The 25,659-nt window shown below is 51.8% G+C and overlaps 1 protein-coding gene across 1 annotated transcript in view; it reads right to left on the bottom strand.

Annotated features, from left to right (window-relative positions):
• The window catches only part of Niban2 (niban apoptosis regulator 2), a 50,903-nt gene that overhangs the window by 8,941 nt on the left and 16,303 nt on the right, over positions 1 to 25,659 (bottom strand). The window contains exons 2-5 of the mRNA XM_031369876.1: positions 10,435 to 10,565; positions 6,598 to 6,726; positions 5,130 to 5,235; positions 3,968 to 4,135 (exon numbers count right to left, since the gene is read on the bottom strand). Coding sequence (XP_031225736.1) covers positions 3,968 to 4,135; positions 5,130 to 5,235; positions 6,598 to 6,726; positions 10,435 to 10,565 — 534 coding nt within the window. The remainder of the gene's footprint in view (positions 1 to 3,967; positions 4,136 to 5,129; positions 5,236 to 6,597; positions 6,727 to 10,434; positions 10,566 to 25,659) is intronic.

Here is a 25,659-nt window from a genome sequence, read left to right as displayed (position 1 = left end):
TTTTTTTTTTTTTTTTTTTAATTTAATTTTATGTATGAACATTTTCCCTGCATGTATGTCTAGATACTAGGTGCCTGAGGAGTCCAGAAGAAGGCATAGGAAACTGGATACAAACCATATGTGGGTGCTGGGAATCAAACCCCCTCTGGAAGTGCTCTTAACCACGGAGCCATTTCAGCCCCTCCACCTTATGTTTTGAGACAGAGTCTCTCACTGAACCTGGAGTCCATTTCAGCTAGGCTGGCTGGCCAGTAAGCCCTGGCTTCTACATCAGACTCTGATGTGGGTGTTAGGGATCCAAACTCAGGTCCTCAGGCTCATACAAGAAATACTTTATTCACTGAGTCTGCCCTGTGCTTGCTCACTCGCTTGCTTGTTTGTTTTTGAGACAGCCTTAGCCGGGGATGGCCTGGAACTCACTACGCTGCTCCAATTGGAGTGGGAAGAAGGGGATGAATGGCTTATTGGAGGCAGACTCACTATGTAGTCTTGGTGTTGAGTTGACGGAGATCTGAGGCAGAATGATCACCCTGAACCTGCCTGGGCAAGACTCTGTCTCAGAAAAAAAAGAGAAAAAAGAAAAAAGAATAAAAAAGAAAAACCACATGCTCAGCAGAGGAATGAGCCTGCTACAGACACTGACCGGGTCCTCTCCAATCTCCTGAACTAGAAGAAATGCACATTTCCGTTGTGTAAGCCACCCAGGCCCAGGCTGAAACTTCACTTGCATCAGCCCATTTCATCCTCAAAGGAGGGGAATGGGGTGGGGTGGGGGGCCAGTCTTAGCTTCAAAGAAACTAAGGTTCCAGCCGCATGTGCCGTGTGTCTGGTAGTGATGTGTTTCATGCCAGCACTGGGAGGGGTCACGGCAGGAGGAACACAGCAAGTTCAAGGCCAGCCCAGGTTAAGTATCAAGACTGTCACAAATATCAAAACTCTGTGGGCTGGAGAGATGGCTCAGCTGACTCAGCTGTTAGGAGCACCCACTGCTCTTTCAAAGGTCCAGAGTTCAATTCCCAGCAACCACATGGTGGCTCATAACCATCTGTAATGGGATCTAATGCCTTCTTCTGGTGTGTCTGCCACAGCAACAGTGTATTCATATACATAAAATAAATCTTTAAAAAAAAAAAAAACTATCTCAAACTGAGGCTAGGAGGTACCCAGATGGGGGATAGCTAAATGGGGCTAGAACCCAGGACCTCAGTCTAGGCAGAGCCAAGGACTGAACAGGACAGAAGAGAGTGCCCCAGCTGCCTCCTGACACCCCCCGCCCCCCGCTGCCCCAGGAATGCAGTGTGTAAAGGGGGCCCTAGCCAGGCTGGCCACCACCCAGCTTGGCCTCCTTCCCCGACCCATCCACCCCCACTTCCTGGCAGGGCTAGGAGTGAGCAATTCCAGGCTCCACAAATTCCAGGCCCAGCCTCAACAGGGGAGGAAGCAGAGAACTTTCTCACAGTCCTAGGGTGGAGGGAAGGGCCATGCCTGGAACCAGCCTTGTCAGTCCCTGCAGGGGGTAAGAGAGCTGGCCTGGGGGTGGGGCTTTCTGTCACAGGTCTTTGTGTGTTCTCTCCTGAACCTTTCAGCTTGCTTTGTGCCAGGCTGGAGGCTCCCAGCTCTGAGCCAGCTCATGCCTCCCCACACCTCCATTTTCCCAGTCCCTACTGTAATATCCCCTCGGGAACTGACCGGTGCCCCCTCCCTACTCAGTCCTGTCCTCATCCTTCCCCTACCAGACCTAGAGTCCCCTACTCCACCACAGTAGGTAAGCCAGCAGCCCTGGGAACCTGCAGAGGACTCATGATGGCCAGCAAGGAAGGAGGGTGTCCCAGGCCAGGCAGTCAGATCCTGAGCCAGAGCCACAGCCCCAGGGACCTGGGAACAGGAGCTCTTTGTGGGCAGCAGGGCAGGGCCTGGCCCAGATGGCAGGGCTTGGCCTGGCTGAAGAGCTGGTTGCCTCCCATCCGACAGATGCCAGAGGGTGGAGGCCTCTCTAGAGAGGTGGGGTGAGCTGGGTTCAGCCCAGGTGCCCACGCTTCCCTCACTACCAGGTAGAACTGTGCCTGAGAGCAAGGTGAAGCTGCTCTGGGCCTCCCTCTGCCTCTGGGACCACATTAGCAGGTCAAGGCTATTCCTTCTTCAGGGGCAGAAAGACCTTCACTACCTCACATTGGGAGACAATCCTAAACTTTTATAATTACTCAGAACTCTATAAGGCTCTTCTTGACCTGACCTGAGGGCCCCCCTCCAGTCTCACACTTCATCCCTCTCTGTCTCTGTCTCTCTCTCTCTCTCTCTCTCTCTCTCTGTCTGTCTCTCTCTCTCTCTCTGTCTGTCTCTCTCTCTCTCTCTCTCATACACACACACACAGTATTGTCCCCGTTCCCAGCCACCCTTTATGGGGGCCACAGCCTCTTATGTGGAGCACTTGCCCAACCTGTGCCTATAGGTCACATCCATAGTGGAGCCTACCCCATCACCTCCTCCCTCCAGGCAGGGCAGCACCTCCCCCAGCACACACACCCCCAGTGCCCAGCACAAAGAACACCATCCTGGAAGCTCATCTGTGCCCCATCTGTCTCTTCATCACACAGCTGGCTGTATGTGGGCAGGGTGTATGCCTTGTTCCCCTTTCATAAGCTCAGAACAGAGGCCATAAATGTTACACGAACACATGAGTGAGCCAATGGGTCAAAGCATAAGTTTACAAATGAGAAGAGAAAGGAACTTTTCTAGATTACCATGTGTAAAGAAGGAAACTACATCATAAGAATATTTTGTGACAGGATCCCAATGTAGCCCAGGCTAGTATCCTAGAAATACTACATTAGCCCAGGACAGCCAGGACTACACAGAGAAAACAAACAAACAAAAAACAAAACAAAACAAAACACACACAAAAAAACTTGACCAATCACAAGCAGACTCCTGCTACAGTACCCGCAAATACACAAGGGACACTTATCACTGTTTTACTTAGAACCCAGGAGGGAAGTCAGTCTCCATGGAAGTTAACCTTGGTTGTCAGGGTGACAGGGTTTAGAATTTCTGTGGAAACAAATCTCTGGCCGTAGCTGAGAGGAAGTTTCTAGAGTAGGCTAGCTGAGGTGGAAGCGGCACCCTAAATCCGGGTGGTGCCCTACGGGTTGGGCTTCCAGACTGAATAAGAAGGGAGTAAACACCAGCCTCTGTCACTCTCTGCTTTCTGTTATAAACACTGTGTGAGACACTGCCTCATACACATGCCATCACCATGCCCTCCCGCCACAGTAGACTACGGTACCCTGAAAGGAAAGACAAAATAAACCTCCTTTTACTTTAAGTTGCTTTGGGGGGCGGGTATTTTTTATTACAGCAAAACAGTAACTACTATAGTCTCCTAACATCAATTGCTAGAAAGCAGCAAAATCCTGGCAGGGGCAGGGCACACTTTTAACTCAGCACCCAGGGGCAGAGGCAGGCAGATCTCCGTGAGTTCAAGGCCAGCCTGGTTTACAGAGTGAGTTCTAGCCAAGGATAGAGAAAGAAAAAAAAAGTGGCAAAATAAAAATGATTTGGGGATGGGGGGAGGAGGTCTGTCCATGGGATCAACAACCACAGTTTTCTGAGAACAGTTCTATAATGTTTCCTTGGCAACACAAACATTTTTCATCAAGGAAAAAGATTAAGAGGGATAATCAAACGTTTCTTTGGTTTTTCGAGACAGAGTTTCTCTGTGTAACCATGGCTGTCCTGGAACTCACTCTGTAGACCAGGCTGGCCTCGAACTCAGAAATCCACCTGCCTCTGCCTCCCAACTGCTGGGATTAAAGGCGTGCACCACCACAGTCCAGCCCAATCAAACGTTTCTTACAACCTCGGCAGGGAAAGGAGAGAAGATCCTAGAGCAGGCTAGCCATTCCATACATAACCATTAGGTGTCGCCACCCAGCACATTAGTAAGTACTGCCACCTGCTGGCGTCTCACCGTTGTTGCAGTGTCGGACGCAATCCTGAAGCACAGCCTGCCACTTGTCCTGTTCCGCTTCTGTCATCATGCAGAAGTAATAGTGCCGGGCATAAGGATGCCACAGGATGAGAGGGAACTGCGTTGGGCACTTAAGGATGGGGGTGGAGCCTGATTTCGATGTGGTCCCTGTAGAGACATAGATGTGAACAGCTGCCGCTGAGGTCTAGCTAGGCTCAGGCCTAGGAAAGGTCACCCTGTCCTGGGGACATCACATCAGCAAGGAAGCAGCTGGCCTTCATTTTGACCCCATGGCCCAGCCACAATAACTGAGAAACCTGGCATCAGTGTGAATTCTCTTCCTAGAACTGGAAATGGGTTACATCCACCTTGCTTGTGTGTAAGACACTAACACGGTCAGGCCTCTAGTTCATTACATTCTTGAGTTTCTCTTCAAATTTCAATGGCAGAGGCCAAGCTGGTAGTTTAAATATCCAGGGAAGGAGGGAGGCATGTGGGCAAACAAAATAAATACAAAGGAATTTTTCTCTATCTCTTTGGCTCTCAGGGATTTATTAGATCCAGCAAGATAACAGGCCCTGGGCTCACTGCTGTGGTCAGTAACAATTGTCCATGGCCCAGCTCTGGGTGGCTGAGAGAGGCTAGCTGCTCACACAGCACACCCGAGGCCCTCAGGCTCTCTCAGTGCCAGGGTGCAACTGATGCTGAAGGACCTGATTTGGGGGTGGGGGGAGGTAGCTTAAAAGAGCTGAGAGTCAGTTCTGGAATCCAGGAAGTTGGACTCCTACCCAGCATCAACCGCCACATAAGCTTCAGTCCCAAGCCCCAGGTGGGGACTGTGTAAGACTCTGGAAGCCTCAGCAGGCTGAGGAGAACGGGAAGAAACCCTCAGCACCAGCATTGCTGGGTTACCATCATCTTTCCCATCCTCGGGCCCACAGCGTCTGGGTCTAGACCCCATCAGCCTGGGGCTAACTCCATCTTGCAGGTCTTTGGAGTCTCCTCTTTGAGGGCTCAGGTTGTTCAAGAGACCTGTAGACATTCTAAGCCCCGATAGCTGGCCGGCAGAATGGGGTCCAAGCATGGGCTCAGGTCATCCCCTTCCCTGGCCAATCCTCAGGCCTACATAGGACAGTCTGGCTGGAGACCCCTGGTTCTTTACCTGGCAGAGAATTGCCGACAAGCTCCAGATACTGGTCGAGAGAGGTGAGAACTTTGTAGCCCGCACTGTTGATGACCGCCCGGGGTGGTATCTGCCGCTCATAGGCCTGAAGAGAGCAAGGAAATGGGGCCTCAAGGTTCAGAATGGAGCCAAGCACAGACCTCACTTCCAGCTGGCCCCACGGGCTACTCGGCTACTTGTTCAAGGTTTGGGGAAGGGGCACCCACATAAAATGTTCAGCACAGTGCCTTAGCAGTTAAGGAGCTTTGCTGGGGCAGCTGCCTCTGCGATGGCTGTCACTAATACCTCTGTGACCAGAGTCTACATTGTTACATGGCAGACACTGTGCTGGGGACACTGCATGCTTCGTTTCACAGGTGGCTCCTCTCCAATTCACATCGACAGGAAGTAGATGTTGGCCATAAACCAGGGCTGTCCCCAGAACTCAAGGTCTCTGACCATTACCTTGAACTACTGGCTCCACATATCTCGGTTCTAAGCATCACAGTGCTTCAAAGGAGACTCCAGAGTGTGCAGCTTCCCTTGATGCAAAGGGAAGGGGACTCTGCCCATTAGGGGCAGACAGATCTGCTCTGAAACAGGTCAGACAGGCCTGCCCTTAGGGCAGCGCTGGAGAAGTGTTTGGCCAATGAGATAAAGTTTGCAATAGAACCAGGTGGGACTTCCTGGGGGGGGGGGGGGCCAAAACCAAGGCAAGTCACAGTCAGTCCCCATCTCTTCTCAGACATATCAGGGCATGGAGGATTGGGGAAAAAGGATTCGAGAACCCTATCCGGAGATGGCACAGAGGGCCAGACTGCGCAGCGCTGGCAGATGTGACTGAAGGGTAAGGAAGGGGCCGGGCCTGGGAGAGGTGGGAAGGAGAGCCAGGAGGGAGACAGAGGCAGGCAGAGGGCAGGCTCTGTGGTGATGCAGGGATTTGGTGGGGCTTGGGAGTGACCAGAGAACAGGATGATCTCAAGAAGGATACCTGGACACAGGACGAAATGACAGAGAGGGAGAGCCTCTGAGGCCAAGCGGACTTGGAGAAGTGGAGAAAGATCAGAAATGTTGCTTTGGCCCTGGAGCTTCCATGGAGAGCTAGCCCGTGGCAGGCATGAGGGGGAAGGCATGGTGTCTGGAGCCTCAGATGGTGGAAAGGGGGTAGCAGAGTAAGAACTAGGTAAGTGGGCTGGAGAGATGGCTGAGTGGTTAAGAGCTACTTTCTCTTCCAGAGGACCTAAGTCCGATTCCCAGCTCCCACATGGCAGCTCACAACTGCCTGTAACTCCAGTTCCAGAGGATCTGATGCCCTCATACAGACATGCAGGCAAGACACCAATGTACATGAAATAAAAATATGTTTTTTTTCAAAAGTTAAAAAAAAAAAAAAACTAGGTAAGTCTAGAGGAAAGGCGGCTGGCTGCTAGGAGCATGGAGGAGGGAGGCTGGCTCACCCAGAACTCACCACTTTGTTCTCATACAGCGCCAGCCCATAGTTATGGGGCACCAGGCTGAAGCGGTTTCTCCACTTCTTATTGTCTTCCTGGTACTGGAAAAGGTTCCCAGAGAAGATGATGCGTTCATCCAGGGGCACCTGTGGGCAGGAGGGAACAGGAGGGGTCCCAACAAGGTGGGAGCACAGCCATCAGTGCCTGCGTTATATAACCCCTCATGCAGCACACACACACACACACACACACACACACACACACACCACTACCACCACCACTGCATCCCTGGCCTCATCAGGGCTCCGAAGCTAGGCTGCACTTTACCCACTGCACAAAGCCTGAGGTTCAGAAGAGTGAGGTGCTCACTCAGGATTCAAATAGGGTAAGAGTGGAACCCAGTCTGGGCATTCATTCAGAGCCATGCCAGCCTAGGGGTTCCCACTTTTTCCTAGCCCTGGGGAGGGAACTGGGGAGCAGGCTGCTTCCCCCAGCCACCTGCCACTGTTACCCAGGACTTCCACCCAGCTAGAGGACACACCCACAGGCCACACCAGATGGGCCTAATGCCTGTGTAAGTCTCTGCCCAGCTCTGGGTCTCAGTTTCCCCCCAGCATAACTAAGACTTGAACTTGTTATATCCAGAGCTTTCCAGCTTGGCCAAGCTGGCTTCCCTGAGTCTGGGAGAGATGTTGGGCCAGCATCCAGGCAGAGAGGAGAGCTGTGTGGGCTGCAGACGCACTCAGACTTTCCTATGAAACCCCACAAAGACGTGGGGGACTGCAGTCGATACTTCCCTCATCTGTAAACTAGGGACTGCAGCTGACACCAGGCAGGCACTAGGCAAAGCACTTGGGAGCCGAGCCGACAAAGAGTGGCCGCATCAGTAATCTGCCAAGTGCAGGAGACACGCTCCCAGCTTCTGGACTGATCTGGACATTGGAGGTGGGATGCCTTCACACCAAGGGTGGGAGCCCAGGCTGAAGCTTCTGGAAGGGAGGGACAGAAGCTGCAATGCCCTGTGGGAACCAGGAGAATCTAGAGAGCTCCAATTCTGGGCAAGTTCTGTTTATTCTATGATAAACATGGTACCAGTTACAAAATGGACCAAGTGCTGCATGTATCCATGGGGGAAACTGTGACTTTGTGACCACGCTCTGGGGCTTCTCCAGTCTGGGGAATCTTGCCCCTCCTTCAGCATTCTTCCCTGGCTCCTTTCCCTAGCTGCCCCCTGCTGCTCCTCAGGGGAAAGCAGTAATCCTAAAAGGAGAGCCCATTGTGCTCAAACAATAGGACCCAAGACCAGTTTCCTCTCAAGAAGAAAATATTTACAGGAAAAAAATGGGTCTGCTCCCCTCCCCCACCGTGGGCTCTGCTCCCCTCCCCCACCGCAGGCTCGCCCAAGAGTGGAGGCTCCCACTTGGTGGTCTATATTTAGACTCCTGAAACCCAGCCCTCCAATCTGTCTTTTCTAGAAAGAGCAGCCAGGGTTTTCCTAACACCCTGGAAAGACCCAGCCCGACTAGCTCAGCTGGGCATCTGTTTGGTGAGCCAGGAGGCCCTAGGATTAGGGAGTCTTACGGTGACTGCAGAGGCAATGCCTGAGCCATGAAGCCAGGCTCTGCACCCCTCCACCAAGTATAACCCCCAAATCCTGAGCCACCTCCCTGAGGCTGCCTGGCTGCTGGCTTAGGTTTTATTTTTAAGATTTTTCTTCAAAAGTAAACTGAGGTGTTACAAGCAAGCCTGTAATCCCAGATTCAGGAGGGAGGTAGAGGCAGGGGGACCAGAAGACTAAAGCCATCCTCTACTACAAATGGAGTCTCAGGTTAGCTTGGGCTACACGAGACCTTATCTCAAAAGGGGAAATTTCGATTTTTTTTTTTTAAATGGCAGAGTCCTGTTTTCAGCAGAAGACCTGCAGGAGATACAAAATATTTCAGACCCTACAAGTCAGGGACACCCTGGCCACCCCTCACAGGCGCCAGAGAAGCAACTCCCCAGCCTCAGCCCCTTGGTACTCCAGTGACCCTCAGAGCAGGGAGTAGACAAGAGGCTGAGAGAAACAGTCCATCATAAAACAACTATGGATTGCTTTGCTTGCTGGGGTGGGAGGTCAGTTTAGCCCAGACTGGCCCTGAACTCCTGCTGTTCCAGGCCCAGCCTCCTGAGTGCTGGGATCACAGGACCGCCTCCTCACCCAGACCCACTTGCTCTTATTAGGGGCTATGATTGTTTCCTTAGAAAATGATTGTGATCATTCTGGTGACTAATGTTATTTTCCTTCTATCGTTGCTATGACTTTACGTGGCGGTCAGTCTCATGAGACACCAGGGTCCTTTCAGGGACCGTGAGCACCTTCAGGCTACTGCTCTGGTTACATAGCCTGTTTGGCGGGATGAGCACACAGCCCTGTGAGCATGACAAGCCAAACATAGAGAAAATGCTTAACACAGCACCCACTCAGCCAGGGCTCTTGGGAACCGGGCTGCCTGCACTGTTTGATTTTGTTCTTCTTTGAAGACAGGGTCCTAGGATATAGCCCACCTTGGCCTGGTGCTTACTCTGTAGCTCGGGCTAGCTTTTCCTCAGCTCCCCAAATACTGGGATTACAGGCTGTGTCACCACACTGGACTTGCCTATGACCTTCATTCTAGATAGGAAAAGTAGCTTAGGCCCTGTTCATCTGGGCTGACTGAATTCAAGCCTCTGGCATACCTGCCAAGCCTGAGAGAGGCCATATCCAAACACTTCTGCTCTACAGTCAGTCATGACACCCTGAACAGAGATAGGGCAGGCTGCAGATGGGGAGAAAGGATCCTGGGCTAGGACTCTAAGCTAGCGCTGTCTGCCTCCCCAGCCCAGCCTGTTAACTCTGGGCTAAATTTTCCATTTTGTACATTCAGAGTCCTTCCGTCTGTCAGTCCCTTCTCTCAGTCTGTCAATCCCTTCTCACAGTCAACCCCTCCCTAGCCCTCAGGGCCTGCTGAAGCAGTCTTCTCCAGACTCTGGTGTCTGGATCCACCCAGTCATCTTCCCAGCTCCCATCCTGTAAACAGCCATCACTGGCTGTCACCCTGAGCGTTTGTAGAACTATAAAGACCTGTAGCCTTAGCACCTGACCCTGCCGCCAGCACAGTCAGCAGTAAAACTTCCCTTCAGAGAGCTCCAGGGTGGAATTCCAGCCACTTAGCTACCCTCTGCCTCCTTGGGTAACTCAGCAGCCAAACCCACTGTTTCCTTCCTGATCTCATCGCAGCCTGTCACCTCCAGGCTTGTCACAAGGGTCCCCACTCCAGGCCACACCGACACCCCAGGGTAGATCCAGGCAGCTTCCTCAGCAAACCCAACCCTATCGCTAATAACTGGATAATAAACGATAGGTCAGGGAGAGCATCAGCTCTCACAGTCCTGAGGGAAGGGAACCTAGAGCATGTGGCCTGGGACAGTGCCGATGGCTCTATGAGGCAGGGACCATGCCACTTCCACTCTGGAGGGGAGGAAGCAGGACCAGGGCTTGACAGGTGTGTAGCCTGAGCTGTCAAAACTGCAGAATGCAGCTGTGGCGATGAAGAGGTTGCACTGGCAGTGGGGGGAGGGGCTGCACTGGCAGTGGGGGGTTACCCTAGCAGTGGGGGAGGGAGCACTGGCAGTGGGGGAGGGGTGGCACTGTCAGTGGGGGAGGGGTGGCACTGTCAGTGGAGACTAGGAAGCAAGTGAGGGGTGGTTATCCTCAACCTATTTGGCCCTTAGAGACCAAATCAGCAGCATAAGGAAACTAAGGCCCAGAGAAGACAAAGGCCCATAGCAGAAGGGGTGCAGAGACCAGGCTGGACCCTCTTTATGCCTCTTACCTTGCGCCAGAGCAGCTGTGCCTGTGGTGGCCCGGTGCCCTCGATTTCATGGCGCATGCTGTTGAAGAGGGAGACACCATATTGGTCCTCATAGAAACGAAGGAACTCTCTGAGGATCTTCTCAGTTTTCTCTGAAAGGAAAGGATGCATCAGAGTGTGAGGTTACCACAGAAACCTGGGGAATTGGGCCTGCAAAGTCCCGCATGAAAAACTGTCCACACAACGCACAAACACCTTCACCCAAACTAGAGCTGGTCGCCTTGTTCTCTCACAGCTAGACAAGGGCTTTGGCTGTGAGCTGCCTGGACAAGGTAGGTACCCACTCCTGATGGGAAGCTGGTCAGTGGCCGCGCACAGAAAACCACGCCACCTGACAGCCCTGTGAGAGATTTAGCCTCACCTGTGACCAAACCAGTGCCAAGTGGGACAGACTGCCTTTTTCTCCTGGGTAGACAGGGTGGTGAGTGGGGACAGGGCCCCTTAAGGTGGCTGCATGCTCACACCTGGGATGCCCTACAGGTGAGCAAGCACCAGCTAACCACGCAGTGGCAGGACTAACCAGCACAAACCAATCCTCCCAGGACAGAGAAAAGCCAGGCCATGGTGGGAGCGACTGGCAAACCCATGACAGATGGAAAGTAGCACTCTCATAGGCTTAGCCCAGTCTCTGAAAAAGAACGATTCCTACCTGGGAAAGACAGAGGTCACAGGCTTGTGCTTTGGGCTGCAGGGGCTGGGTACAGATAAGCCTCCTCATTTTCAAACATTGGAGTCATTTACTCGTGATTCAAACACATCTTGAATTTATCTACCAAGCTAACCTCTTTTCCTTCTTCTTTTGAGACAAGATCTCATGAAGCCAGGTTGGCCTCTCAGTCTCTACAAAGCGAAAGATGGCTTTGAACTCCTGATCCCCCAAGCATGTGCCACCAAGCCCTGTTCATGAGTCAGAGATCAAACCCTGAGACCTGTCCATGTTAGGTACACATTCCACAATGGACTACGGCCCCAGTCCAGCAGCTTAACAGCTTGCTTCTCCTAGTTGTTTGCTTCTCTGGTTTCAGAACAGAGAAGGGTGGGTCTGTGGCCTCCAGAACAGGCCCAGCAGGCAGCAGGCTCGGGATTGATGCTCCCTGTTTACAGACAGGCAGACTGAGCCACCAGGGCTCAGAAGAGAAGCCTCCTGGTCCTAAAAAGTACACTAGAATTGCAGTCTAGGGTTATGAAGCTCCCCTGCCTGGGCCTCAGTTTCCCCACACACTGAGAGGGCTAGATGCAGGGACAGACCACCCTGCCATCGCTGACAAGCTTGGATTACAAGTGCTCTCTAAAGACCTGGTCCTTCATCTGGACCCCTTGCAGGTCCCTAGTGTCAGTGGCCTAAGATAATGAGAGGACTCTCAGAGGGTCGGTTTGTACATTTGCAGCACCTGTTTGTGAAAACCTGAGGAACAACAGTCCCTCAGAGACCATGGGGTTGTTCTAGGGATAACAAGGCAGGAGAAGGGGGAGGTGAGGAATGACCATGGGACTGGCACCCCAGGGCTACCACTGACACGCTGCTAACTTCAGGGCGCTGCACAGCTTCATGAGAGCTGGGGAAGTGGAACCACCATGTTCCAGGCAAAGGACAGGAGGCTTAGTGGTCCACTCCTTCCCAGGGGGTTGGCCTTGACTCCCTGCAGGCAATGAGTGTCCTGCCACAGCTCTGAGGCCCAACGCAGGCCAGGGGCACCCACCCTCATACTGAGTATTATCACAAGAATGGTAAATCTGTGAGCCCAATGCCAGGCGAAGCTCAGGATGAAGCTGCCATTTAAAAAAAAAAAAAAAAAAACATGGACCTGGATCCTCCAACCCATGGCAACTCTTAGCTGCTGGGCCAATGCCTGGGAAGAGCTGTGCTCCAAAGAGCTGAGCTGGGAGGGAAGCACGGAGAGTGGAAGACAAGACAGGTGAAGAAGATCCAGTCACGTCCCATCATCACGTCCTATCATCCCACCCAGGGTGTCTGGGACAAGGGTGTGCAATCAAAGAAGGTTCTAGAAGCATCAGAAGAGCCTGTGACCCCTGACAAATGGAAGCCAGCAGGAGGCTGCAGCTCAGCTCAGTTCCCTAGGCCAAGGCACTGACTGGGCTCTAGTAGCCAGGACCACCCAAGGGACTGGGATAAAAGGCACTCAGTGTCTGTCCACAGAGAGGTGAGCATAAGTTACCCAAGTGAGATAGAACCACAGCTCAGGAGAGGAGAGGAGAAGCCACAGGGTCCAAGAAAAGAGTAGAAATGGGGTGGGACGCGGCTCCATTAAACGATGTGAGGAAGCACTCCTGTAGCCAAGAACGAAGACTGTTAGCCAGGACCCCGCACATGACTACAAGCCTAGCGCTCCCCACTGTCTGACCTCAGGAACCACAGAGAACCTGACCTGAATCAGGCAAGCCTTTTGTAAGCTGATCTTCCAGAACCAACCAATATGTGAGAGGCAGGGCCCTCTAGCTACATATCTGCTTTCAGTTCTGAAGCAGATGGGGTGGGGTAGGGTGGGGTGGGGTAGGGTGACAACTAATGTTGAGATACAAACCTCAGAAAATATAAAGAAAAATAAGAAAAAGAACAAAAAACAAAAACAAACAAAAAAAAAGTAAAAAAAAAAAAAAGAGAGATACAAACCTCACATGGGTAGGGGTGGGAGGGACTGGCTGCCCCTCACTGGGCCACATAGCAAGAGCTTAACTAAGGGAAGGGACCTTGGGGGTGCACCAATGGCCAAATAGTTATGGAGCAAAGCAAGACTGTCTGGGTTGGGGGGGGGCAGTGGCAGGACCCAAGGGCAGTGCCAGGCAAGTGGCAGGAAGCGTGATAATCAGTGAGTTGGCACCACCCCAGGAAACGCTGGTACAGGATGACAGTAGTGGACAGAGTCACGCAAGAGCCTTGGCAGGGAAGGCCACAGGCACACTCTGCACCAGTCAGCTGGAAAAGAACTGCCATGCGACTGCTCAGTACTAAGGAAGCGCTCCCAAAACACGAAGGGTGAGGTCTGGAGGAGCAAAGAGGACCCCAAAAGTCAGCGACACTCCATGGGCTCTAACCTATACTTAAGCCTCTAGTGGGCACATAGGAGAAGATGTGAGTAGGCACCATGGGCCTAGAGAATGCCTCACCTCCCTGTCTGCTGGGCTCTGTAACCCAAGTCCAGGCAGTCCCCATTCCTTAGGGGCTCTTCATCATAGTGCCAATCCAGTAAATGCTACTTAGCAACCCTTCAGAGATAGTGTCTAATTATCTGTATACTCCATGCTGGCCTAAAACTCACTACGTAGCCCAGGCTGGCCTGAAATTCATAGCAATCTACTTCGCCCTCCTGAGTACTGGGATCACAAGCAGGAGCCATCATACATAGCTTCTGTTTTTGTCTCCCTGTGGCACGCAGCTAGCTCCAGGGGACTGTCAACAGATGCCATGACTCAGCATCCAGCCTGGGTACCTACAGGTGGCACCTAGAGCCTGGGGCAGACCTCTCTCCACACTTGCCCACATCAGCTTCAAATCTCCTCCCGGCCTCTGGAGACACCCCAGTGCACAGATTTGGGACAGCCTCTAAGTAGGGTTTCCCCAGGCCAACTTTACCACCCTGAACCAGACGGAAAGGGTGACTGGTTCACAAGACGGAGATACTTAGGATGGAGTGGACTCTGCCCACTGCCCACAGAACCTCAGAGGGCAGTGGCGAGGCGGGCTGTGGCCCGGCCTGATGAGAGAGAACCAATCTCAAGGACCCTAAGCCCAGATCCTAGAGGCTAGTACAACTGCCTGGGTGGGGCAGTCTGTGGGTGCGGGCTGGCCTCACCCACCAGGTTGCATATTTTCATCCACCCTCGTGCACTGACTCAGCCCCAGACACTGTTGCTTGAGGAGCAGTGGGGACCTGCAAACTGATGGGCCTGCCCTCCAGCTGCCAGCGGCTGGGTGAGAGTGAGCCGTGGGCTGCCAGGTTCTTTCAGACCCTCAGGTTCTTCATTTAGAAACCATGTACCACAGAGCCCCTTCACAGGACCAGACCGGGCAGGACATGAGCAGGGCCACATAGCCCAGGGCACCAAAAACGCTAGTCTTAATTATAACAGTGCTCAGCTTGCAACTATAGGGCAAAAGGTGGGCTGAGCTATTTATTACCAGGTATAACTTTTATAGCTTGAAAACAATTCAATAAAGACCTTAAAAAAAAAGAAAGAAAAGAAAAGAAAAGAAAAAAAGAAAGAAAGAAAGAAAGAAAGAAAGAAAGAAAGAAAGAAAGAAAGAAAAGAAAGAAAGCAAAAGACCAGACCGAATAGGAGTTAAGGAAGTAGGCCTGGTGTGTGTCCCAGCCTGGTATGTGTCCCCTGGTGTGTGTTCTCTCAGGTTCCTGTCATGAAAGAAAGAAAGAAAGAAAGAAAGAAAGAAAGAAAGAGAGAGAGAGAGAGAGAGAGAGAGAGAAAGAAAGAAAAGAAAGAAAGCCAAAGACCAGACCGAATAGGAGTTAAGGAAGCAGGCCTGGTGTGTGTCCCCTGGTGTGTGTTCTCTCAGGTTCCTGTCACCACCTCAACCTGGCAGGGTGTCCCATCTCTACTCCCCTCTGCCAACACTGTCCCTCAGATATGGGCTCACACAGATGCTAGGCTACCTCTCTGTCTCCAGCACACAGATTTTTCAGCTGGCCCCAGCGGAACGTGTTACATACAAATTCCTACTTCCCAGATTACAAGGGAAGATCACTCCTCTGGGAGGCAACAAAAACCAAACTGGACCCCATGTAGGTAGTCCCAGGGTTCCTGCCTGATTCTCTGTCACCCTGAGGACAGCTGAAGAATCCAGAACCATGTCAGGTAGCCTCAGGGCACCGGGCCTTGGTCACTAGACCCTGTCTAAGAAGGGAGGGTACTCCACCAAGCTCTGAAAAGGCCGTTTCCCTGGACAGCGGTCCAGAACCAATAAAGTGTTCTTGTGTTCCCTCCTTCTCCCTCTCCCTCTCCCCCTACCCTCTGTGTGTGTGGTGGTGGTGGGGGGGGGGTTGTCCTAACACACATGCACGGTCAAGTTTTGAAGAACCCAGTCTTGAAGTGAGCCAGTTGAGTACAGAGTCGTGTGAGTCTTGACACAGCTGGAAACATCAAGGGCTGCACCATGATCATGGTCAAGGGTGACCCGGAGAGATGCCTCACCAGTCAATTCCGCTATGGAGCCCAGAATTCCCAGAGTTCCCTGTGTGTGCCCACTGAGAACTCAGCACAGGGTTCTCAGCCTATGTGGTCCTGAGGCACACAGCCTGGGAGGAAGTGGAAGAGGTATTTTGAGAGGAGGAATTAGAGTTGTTTCTTTGAGTGAGGAGAGTTTCACCATATAGCCCAGGCTGACCTCAGACTTGAGACAACTCTCCTACCTCCCAAGCACTGGTGTTACCAAGCTGTGCCACCATGCCAAGTTAGAAGTGAGATTTTGTTTTGTTTTTGCATTGCTGGGGACTGGATTAGGGCTTCATGCACGCCAGGTGAGCATGCCACCAGGGAGCTACATCCCAGGCCAACAGGAAGTCGGCTTTGAATCGTTGAATCTTACTTCCCCTAAAGCCTGTCCAGAGTCCCCCTTCCCCAGGGGCATTTCACATTGCCACAAAGTGCCTTTATGGGGCTCTAGCCTTACTTTGTAGGTCCCTACCCAGGCCCAGGAGGAAGTAAAGTGAGCTTAACTGCACCATTTTTACAGATGAGGACACCCAGGCTCAGAAAAGCCAAGAGACTTAACCAAGGTCAGGCATATGTGGGTGTCAGATCAAAAAGAGTAGCCTTTGGTCTAGCCCACTACCTGCTCCTATGTCATCAGGCTGGCAGGGCACCTTCCTACCTATTGGCGATCCCCTCCCTTGCTGATCCTCCCTGGGCTAAAGGTAGGTCTTAGATGCCCTAAGGTCTAAATGAAAATCTCAGCCCTTGCTTTGGGAGCAAACCAAGATAGTGGCCTCAGCACCTCTACTGACGGACTGGTGAGTCAAGCAGACCAGGGGCTGACCACAGCCACCTCAGGCTGGACAGAGGGACTGAGAGGTGGGCAGGATACAACCCACAGCAAGGGCTCCATCGCCACATGGGCCTGCAAGTACAGGCTCTGGGTTCAAGTCCCAGTACCACCCACAGGGCTACGTGGCCCCGGCCAAGGCCCTTTCCCTCTCTGTTTCTGTCTCTACAAGATGGCACATCAGTACCCGCCTGACTAGGCAAACCAATGAGCAGAAAGCACGAGGCCCTCACAAGGACAGTGCACATGACCGATACTAACAGCAAGCCACTCAGTGGCCGGAAGAAGGCTGATCTCTGATTTTCAGAGTGACAATTTGGGAGATCACACCAGTTCCTGTGTAGATAGCAGAAGCCATCTACATGAAGAACAAGGGTCCCTGGGTACCCTGAAGTTCCCTGAAGCCTTGGGGAGCTGGGACAGGGGTAGTACCAGGCCCATCCCGCAGGTTGAGCTGTATATGGGAAAAGCAGAGAAAGGTTCTTTGGGGGACATGCTGCAGGAAGAGCCCCTAACCCAGGGCTTCTCAACCTTCCTAATGCTGTGACCCTTTAATACGGTTCCTCATGTGGTGATGACCCCCAGCCATAAGATTATTTTCATTGCTACTTCATAACTATAATTTTGCTACTGTTATGAATTGTAACATAAATGCCTGATATTCAGGATATCTGATATGCGACCCCCATGAAAGGGTCATTTGACCATCGAAGGGGTAGAGACCCGCAGGTTGAAGGCCATTACCCTAAATGCTTGAATGCTGGTCTAAGCAGTTTCTACTTTGTGAGCCCCCGGCACGCTGCACCCATGTAGAAACCCTACATGACCTCTATCCACAGATGCACTGACTCTAAAGTCAGATGTTTCACACAAGGAGCCTCAGTGCAAAGAACTCAGCCCACCCACACTGTTCACGAACGAGTGTAGAAAGCAGGAGCTGAGCCCAGGTCTGAGACCCAGGCGCCCGTGCCCAAGTCCCCTTCCACAGAGAAGGCAATCTCCAGCCAGGAGGGCAGCCGGCTTCATGTGGACCACAGGGACTTCACGCAAGCCCTGCCCTGATTTGGACTCAGATGTGAGCACTGAGCCAAACTCGCCCTGGTCTGGCCGGTCCCTCCAGTGGGCTTGTGGAGCAAACCTCACTACCAGACCCAGCCCAGTTTCAGGGTTTCATGGGGACTGAAACCTAGCAGGTGACAGCACCTGTGGGGTGGGGCAGCTCAGAACTGGCCTGCCTGGTTCTTGGAGCACTGGGGAAGACACCAGATAGGGAGGCGGGGGAGGTAGCCAGGATGATGACCCACCCACCCCAGAAACTATGGACTGAGGTAGGTGGAGGCGGGGACTCGGGTTCCCCATATCATGAAGTCAAATACCAGTAATAACACCATCTGCCTGGAAGAGCCAGGAGAACTGAGACCCAGAGAGGTAGTCACATACTGCTAGAGTCACACAGCACAGCCCAACAGACAAGGACGGGGGTATATAAGGTCTCAGTGTCTCACCTCAAGCTTTCTCCTGGACCACTGAATTCTCCCTAGTGACACGTTCTAGCAGCTATCCACTTAGGTCTCCTTGGCACCCGGGCTAATGCTACAGTCTGGTGTAACGCAGGCTGGTCTCAAGCTTGTTATGCAACCAAGAATGAGTCTGAATTCCTGAGCCTTCTGCCTCCACCTCCCAAGTTCTAGGATTAAAAACACGAGCTACCGCGCCCATCTCAAAGTATGAGCATTTTTAATTCTTACAGCATTGAGGATCAAACTCGGGACCTCCCACACGCAAGGAGAGCACCACCGACTGAACCAAGCCCCCAACCCTGCATGGATCTTATTTCACCGAAGCTCTTGGAGGTTCAGTGATTTCTCTGAGAACACACAGCACATAAATAATATGGGGGAGGGGGGAGGCTAAAGGGGAGAGCAAGCAGTGTAGGGGCCACACTGGAGAGACGCCTCAGCTGGTAAAAATGCCCATCATGCAGACACATGCACACACACACACACACACACACACACACACACACACACCACAAAGACCTGAGTTTGGATGCCCAGCACCCACATACCCAGGCATGGCACCCCAGTTCTCCAGTGCAGGCAGCAGAGATGCGCAGGACCCTGGCAAGGAGACAACCAGGCCCTGAGGCTTACTAGCTGGCCAGCCTAACTGAACCAAGGAGTTCCAGGTTGAGAAAGAAACCCTGTCTTACTAGTAAAGCATAGAGCAACTGTAGGAGTCACTTGCAGGAGTCACTTTTGGCCAGAACTTGCACTTGTAAATATCTATAGAGGTATCTATAGAGGTATTCAACACATGCACACACACACACACACACACACACACACACACACATATATACACACACACATACACGCATACATACATGACACAGACTCAGGACAGTTTGAGCCTAATGGGGAAAGACATTTCATGCCCACCACCATGATGGCACTGTCAGCCTCTGAGAAGGATGCAGCAGCCTGTGGGTGGCCCCTGTCAGGAGGGCTGATGCAAGGCTCCTGCCTGGGACCTGTAATCAGGTGTAAGTTGGGAGGAGAGTAATGACAGGCTTCATTATCCAGCATGGGGGAGAGGGACATAATCAGCCCAAGAGAAGAGCTGGGAGCAGCAGGCCAGACCTTGTAGAGCCAGAGCCAGGAAGAGAACTGTGACGGTCAGCCTTGTCCAAAAGGAGTTGTTCCAAAGGGCAGGGCCTGATGCAGGCCCCTTGGCAGTATGTTCAAGAAGACAGGTGTCCTCAGCCATGGTGGGTGCCTGGGACCCTGCTTCTGGGCCTCTGACCATCAGATCTGTGTGCTTTGTCAACAGGCCAGCTCACCTCAGCTCAGCCTGACCACCTGCCACTGCCCCCAGCCTGGTCACTGAATATTCTAAAATCTGAATAGCCCCACCCTCTGAGGAGCTGATCCTTCAGTTCCACCCCGTCCCCAGTTCTCTTCCTTTGGAAATCCCCGGGATGGGTGGGTCCTCCCCATTTATCCACACTTGTGAGAAGTCTCTCACAAGCTCCACACCCACCCTAAACTCCTCAGGCTGAAAGCCGGTGCAGAAGCTGGGGCCTCGGAGGCTCCAGAGAATGAACGAACATATCCAACACAGATCTGCTTTGTCAGGAAAATGGATGTCACATGAGCTCTCTCTCCCTTCTCATTGCAGGTGTCCTGAAGAGACCTGCTGGGTTAACCCTCTTTCCTGAAGATCAAGAATTAACAAAGAAAACCCCCTTCCTATGAACACAGCTCCGTGTGTGCCTGTGTATGATCTTGCTGTGGGCTGGAGATACCAGGTGTCCCAAGACTATGGTTCACTCTTAAATGACAAGGGTGGATGGAAAGGGACTCTGCCATCTCACTGAGGACAGACTGTGAGAGATGTATAGAGCACAAGGCTAGGGACACAGTATAATGGCAGAGCATCTGCCTATTGTGCACGAGGCCTGGGTTCAATTCCCAGCACTACAAATGACAAATTTTTTTTTTTTTTTTTTTTTTTTTTTGATTTAGACACAGGTGAAGAGGCACCAGGCTGGCTGGGGACCTAGCATTTCTCACGGAGGTGGCAGATTACAGAGCCCAGAACCTTCCAGGAGCATTGCTGCCACTGTGGAGTAGAAGCTAGGAGATCAGAGACTTGTCCGCCAGGCCAACAGGCCCTCAACTCTAAGGACTGTGGAAAGGTCCAGAAGATCAGGTGACTTGCTTTGTCAAGGATGAGCTGGCCTTCAACAGCCCAGGGAGAGCATAGATTCCCCATCTGCAATGACGCAGCTCCTACCCCATGTCCTGACATGCTGCGGTTCACGAGCAGAGAGCAGCGACTGGAACCCAAGGTAGGTTCTCAATCCCAATGGATGCCCTTCCCTGCCCTGGCTGGTTCCCACTGACACCAAGTGTGTCCCCACTCTGCACTCTGTCCTGTGATACACTCTCTGGCAGAACACCCTTCCTCAACACCCAGGCTTAGAATCTCAGTCAGACTGTCTCGCCCTGCTCCCCACCACAAGGCTCTCTGGTTCCCCATTTGCATGTAATTATAATCGTCACAGCATGAGCTAATGCATGCCACAGTTGCCCAGAGCCAGCACTGAGGCAGCTTTCTGAAGCACTTTAGCAAGAATCGTCACCATGACTTTATTTAACCCCCACCAGGACAAACTGACAGACCCATTCTCTGGATGAGGGCACCAAAGTTCAAAGATAGCCAGTGGCTTGCCCAGCATTACATAAGAGAGCAAACCAGGCATGACATCACAGACCACCTGTTATCCCAAACGGCAGTGGAGAACTCTAAGATAGACAGGTTCTATTTTAATGGTCAAGGCATCTAGTGTGCTGCGCTGACTGAATCCTAAGCTGCAACATCCCCTTGTTAACAGGCCACTGGCGCTTTGGGAAGGACCCTCCTGGAGCCAGGAAAGCTGGATAGATGGGGACTGAGGCCCGGAGATTAGGAAGCAGGTCTCCGGGCTTTCTCCACCTTGGCTCCCCAGGATCCAAGACTGGCCTCTGCCTTCTCTTCCTGATCCATTAAACAGGCACACAAACAATGACCCCCAGGGGGAAAGGTTATCTAGTTCCAGATGCCAAGAAGGCCACCCGCAAAGGACTCTGAAGGCCCAGGAGGGCTGGGTCTCCTTATCCAAAGACAGAGTTGGGAGTAGTCACCCGGGACTTCCCATAAAGCCGCCTTGCAAACTTCTCAATTAGCAAATATTTAACCAGAACTCAGCAACAACAGGTCTCATGAAGGGTAACAGCTGAGACAGGAGAGCCTGAGGGGTGGACAGGGCAGCCAGGGTTGAGAGGCCTGGGGAAATGTCTGGGGGTGGGGCGGAGGAGCACCTGGGACTTCTCTTCACGTCCTCCACTTCTGTCAGGAAAATCAGTTCCCATCTGGACACAAACAGGAGAAACAAAGGCCTTCTCATCCCACCCCAGCCCCACCCACTTGCCTGGCATCAGCTCTGTGCCTCCAGCCTCCAGCTGGCAGCCTGTCCTAGGAGACCACGGACAGACATCCCTGCATTTGAAGGAGCAGACAGCTCTAGCAGCAGCATCAACCCACAGGACAGCCTACCCCTGGCCCACCATAGGACTGGCATCATGCCCACCCTCCAAGCTCTCTGTGTGTCTCCAGGGATGGGCTCTAGGAATCTAATAAAGGAGACTGACTGTCCATGAAAGACCACAGTGGTGCTAGAGAGGTGGCTCAATGGTTAAGGGCACGTGCTAGTTTTGTAGAGGACCTGGGTTCTGTTCCCAGAAACTGTAATGGTGCTCGCACGTGGCCAGAACTCTAGTTCCAGGAGATCGGACACCCTCTTCTGGACTCCAGGCATCAGGCATGCATGTGGTATACACACATGCAAACATTTGTGCATGTAAAACAAATATCAATACATTTTGAAGAAAATAATCATAACAACTTGATGTCTGGCCCAGCACCTACAGCCAAGGCTTATGACCTCGGTTCAGTGAGGACCCCACAGGGTAGAGGAAAATTAACTCCACAAGTTATCCTTTGACATATAATGTGTAAAAGTGACCCACAATGGGGAGCCACCCTTACTAGGAACCCAGAGGGCAAATGACATAGTCTGCAGGGTCCAAGGCATCTAGTCCCTGACATTGGGAAGCAGGGGGCTGAGAATCGTGAGTGTGCCTAGCAGACAATGCAGGTAATCCAAGCTGGTCTTCAGGCACTCAGGAAGCAAGAATCCGTTTATCCCACCCCTGTGTAGACCAAGGGCTCCAGACTGAGATGGTATTTTCAGCTAAGCCTAGCTCTCACTGGCTCCAGGAGACTGAGCACGTGGCTTCAGTCTTTCTGAACCTCAGTTTCCCCTGCTGCACTGTGACCCTCCTACAGCTGAAGGCTTCAGACCCCGCCTTCCATAGATAACCACGCCTCTCTGTCCACCTCCTGTTAATAGCCACGCCCCCTCCAAGTTCCAGTTACACCAGAAGTCCCGCCTCCAGAGACTGAAGATGAAGCTGCTGATTGGGCTAAATTGCTGACGAACTTGGGGGAGGGGTTTTGCTTTACCTATCTACCTGTTTGCTTGTAACAAAGTGAATTCAAAGAATGATGGCGGACTGAAAGCACACCATGTGTTGGTCTAATTTTTTCAAACCCTTCCCGCATTTCCGGTACCCCAAATTATTCGGGCCTTGACCCCAATTCCAGAAAGCCCATTCGTATGAGTGGCTGCTGGCAGCTACACTGCACATCTGAAGAAGCAGTCCTCACCTCGCCAGGTGTCAGGATTAAAGGAAATGAGTAACTCCACAGAGCCTGACAAACAGGAGTTGACACTGCCAGTGGCAGCGCCTGAAGTGTTGAAAGGAGTCCGTTTCATCTGCCCAGCACTAGTGGCTAGGGTAGAGCACCTGTCAGATAGCAGGGGCTACCCAGTCCTTCTGCAGAGCAATCAAGAAAAGAGAAACACAGCCAGGCGGTGGTGGCACACGCCTTTAATCCCAGCACTTGGGAGGCAGAAGCAGATGGATTTCTGAGTTTGAGGCTAGCCTGGTCTACAGAGTGAGTTCCAGGACAGCCAGGGCTATACAGAGAAACCCTGTCTCGGAAAAAAAGAAAAAAGAAAGAAAGAAAGAAAGAAAGAAAGAAAGAAAGAAAAGAAATGGGAAACACGCCTTTGATCCCAGAACTTAAGGAGCAGAGGCAGGCAAATCTCTGAGTACAAGGCCAACCTGGTCTACAAAGCGAGTTCCAGGACAGTCAGGGGTATGCAGAGAAACCCTGTCTCAAAAAAGGCAAAGGAGAAAGGTAGGAAATGTGCTGGGCGTAGCGCATATCTTTAATCACAGGACTTGGAAGGCAGGTGGATCTCTAAAGACATCTTGTCTTAAGAAAGAGAGAGAGAGGAAGAAGGAGGAGGGGGGTTGAAATGGGAAACATAACATGTTTAGGATCTACTTTTCCTAGGCCCTTGTCATTCAAAGGTTAATTAATCAGAAAGGGGAAGTGGACAGAAAAAAGCCAGCAGACCTCACCCAACCACAGCCCTAGTCCCACAGTACTGTGGATGGGGTGCCACCTCACACACACCCCACCCCAGACACAGCGTGTCACCAGAGATACTGGGTCATCATCCCCAGAGACAGCACCAGCTGGGAATCCAAGATCCTCAAGAGCTTGATCATCTGTCACTTGTGCCCCAGGCTAGCTTCTTGACTGTCTGTCTTTCTGTGTCTGAACTCCTTCCCATAGGTGGTCGCCTAGTGGGTGAGTTCAAGGCATGGGAGGAAGAGATGTGTTTGGGTGGTGTGTGCCATGAGCAATCACAGAGTCTGGAAAATTCCCTGGAAAAAGTCTGGCCTGACCAAACTGAAGCTAGACTGCAGGTGAATACAGACGGCCCCCAGGGCCTCAGCGAGGGCTCTACCTGCATCTGAGGCCCAGAACAGGGCAGGTGACCTGCAGAGACGGAGCTCCCAGCCACCAGAGATGTGCAAGCACAGGTAGAAGAAGATTCTGCCCCAGAGGGGTAAGCAGGAACAGTTCAGACTTTGGGACCACACATGTGCAGCTCCACCACTGGCTGTAGCATTCTGAGTCTCAGTTTCTTTCCATAAAATGAGCATTAAAAATGGTCCAGCCAGCTTGGGTTAATGGCACTCTGGAGCCAGAAGCAGGTGGAGCTCTGTGAATCTGAGATGAGTCTGGGCTACAGAGTGAGTTCCAGGACTGCCAGAGCTATGTAGAGAGGCCCTGTCTCAAAAAAGTTCCTCCCTGAGCCAGGCAGTGGTGGCACACACCTTTAATCCCAGCACTTGGGAGGCAGAGGCAGGTGGATTTCTGAGTTCGAGGCCAGCCTGGGCTACAGAGTGAGTTCCAGGACAGCCAGGGCAATCCAGAAAAACCTTATCTTGGAAAAAAAAAAAGTTCCTCCCCACAAAAATGTAATTTAGGGGCAAGAGAGATGGCTCAGCAATTCAGAGCACTTGTCGCTCTTGCAGGGGACTTAGGTTTGATTCCCAGCACCCATACCATGGCTCACAACCATCTGCAACTCCAGTTCCAAGGAGGTCCAATAAATGTCCTTCAGACCTCCTCAGACATCAAGAATAAATGTAGTGCACATAGAAGTAGAGGCAAAACACTCACACATAAAATAAATACTTCTAAAAAGGAAAAAAAAAAATCTTCCAGACAGGTGTGGTGGTGCACACCTTTAATCCCAGCATTTGGGAGGCAGAGGCAAGTGGATTTCTGAGTTCAAGGCCAGCCTGGTCTACAGAGTGAGTTCCAGGACAGCCAGGGATATACAGAAAAACCCTGTCTCAAAAAACAACAACAACAAAAAATAGACCAGCCTGATCTACCTAGTGAGTTACAAGATAGCCAGAGTTACATAACAGAGAAATGTCTCAAAAAAAAAATTTTTTTTAATAATTTTTTTAAATGACCCACCTAAGCTAGGCACAGCACTGGTATGCTTGTAATGTCAGCACCAGAAAGGTTGAGGCTGGAAAATTACAAATCTAAGGTCAGCCTGGGCTACATAACAAAAACCCTGTCTCAACAATAATAAAAGCTGTAAGGACCCAGTAAGATATGCCAGGAGCCCTTGACACCCTGTCTATCTGACAGGGAGAGCCCATAAGAGCCAGTGCTAGTCTGATAGGAACCAATAAATAGAAAGTTCCAGTTACTTCAGCCCCAACAGGAACAGACTACACACCCCAACCATGTGTCTGCAGGATGCCTATGACACCACTTTTTTAAGACCACACCTACTTTCTTCCCAAGCTGCCTAGAAATGTCAGGCCCCTTCCTACACACCCACCACACATGCATATGCACACGCACACTCATGGATTCACACACACACGCACTCACTCACAGGATGTTATCTAGAGCCTTCAGATAGATCCCAAAATCCTGAGAGCCAACAGTGTGAGGACAAGAGAAGGAGGACGCTTTCCCCAAGCCCAGGAGGAGAAGACAGGGAACAACGGAGACAGGAAGATGAGCCAGAGCAACTCAAGTGCTTGCAGTTGAGCTGACAGAAACACAACCTCAGGCTATTCCTATAGATAGAAGGCCATGTATGGTGGCTCAAGGCTATATAGTACCAGTTACTCAGGAGGCTGAGGCAGGAGGATCACAAGTTTGAGGCTAACCAG

This window comes from Mastomys coucha, unplaced genomic scaffold, assembly GCF_008632895.1.
Source record: "Mastomys coucha isolate ucsf_1 unplaced genomic scaffold, UCSF_Mcou_1 pScaffold15, whole genome shotgun sequence".
NCBI classification, from domain to species: Eukaryota; Metazoa; Chordata; class Mammalia; order Rodentia; family Muridae; genus Mastomys; species Mastomys coucha.
The sequence above is the reverse complement of the archived record's forward strand: the minus strand, read 5'-3'. Positions and strand labels throughout refer to the sequence as shown.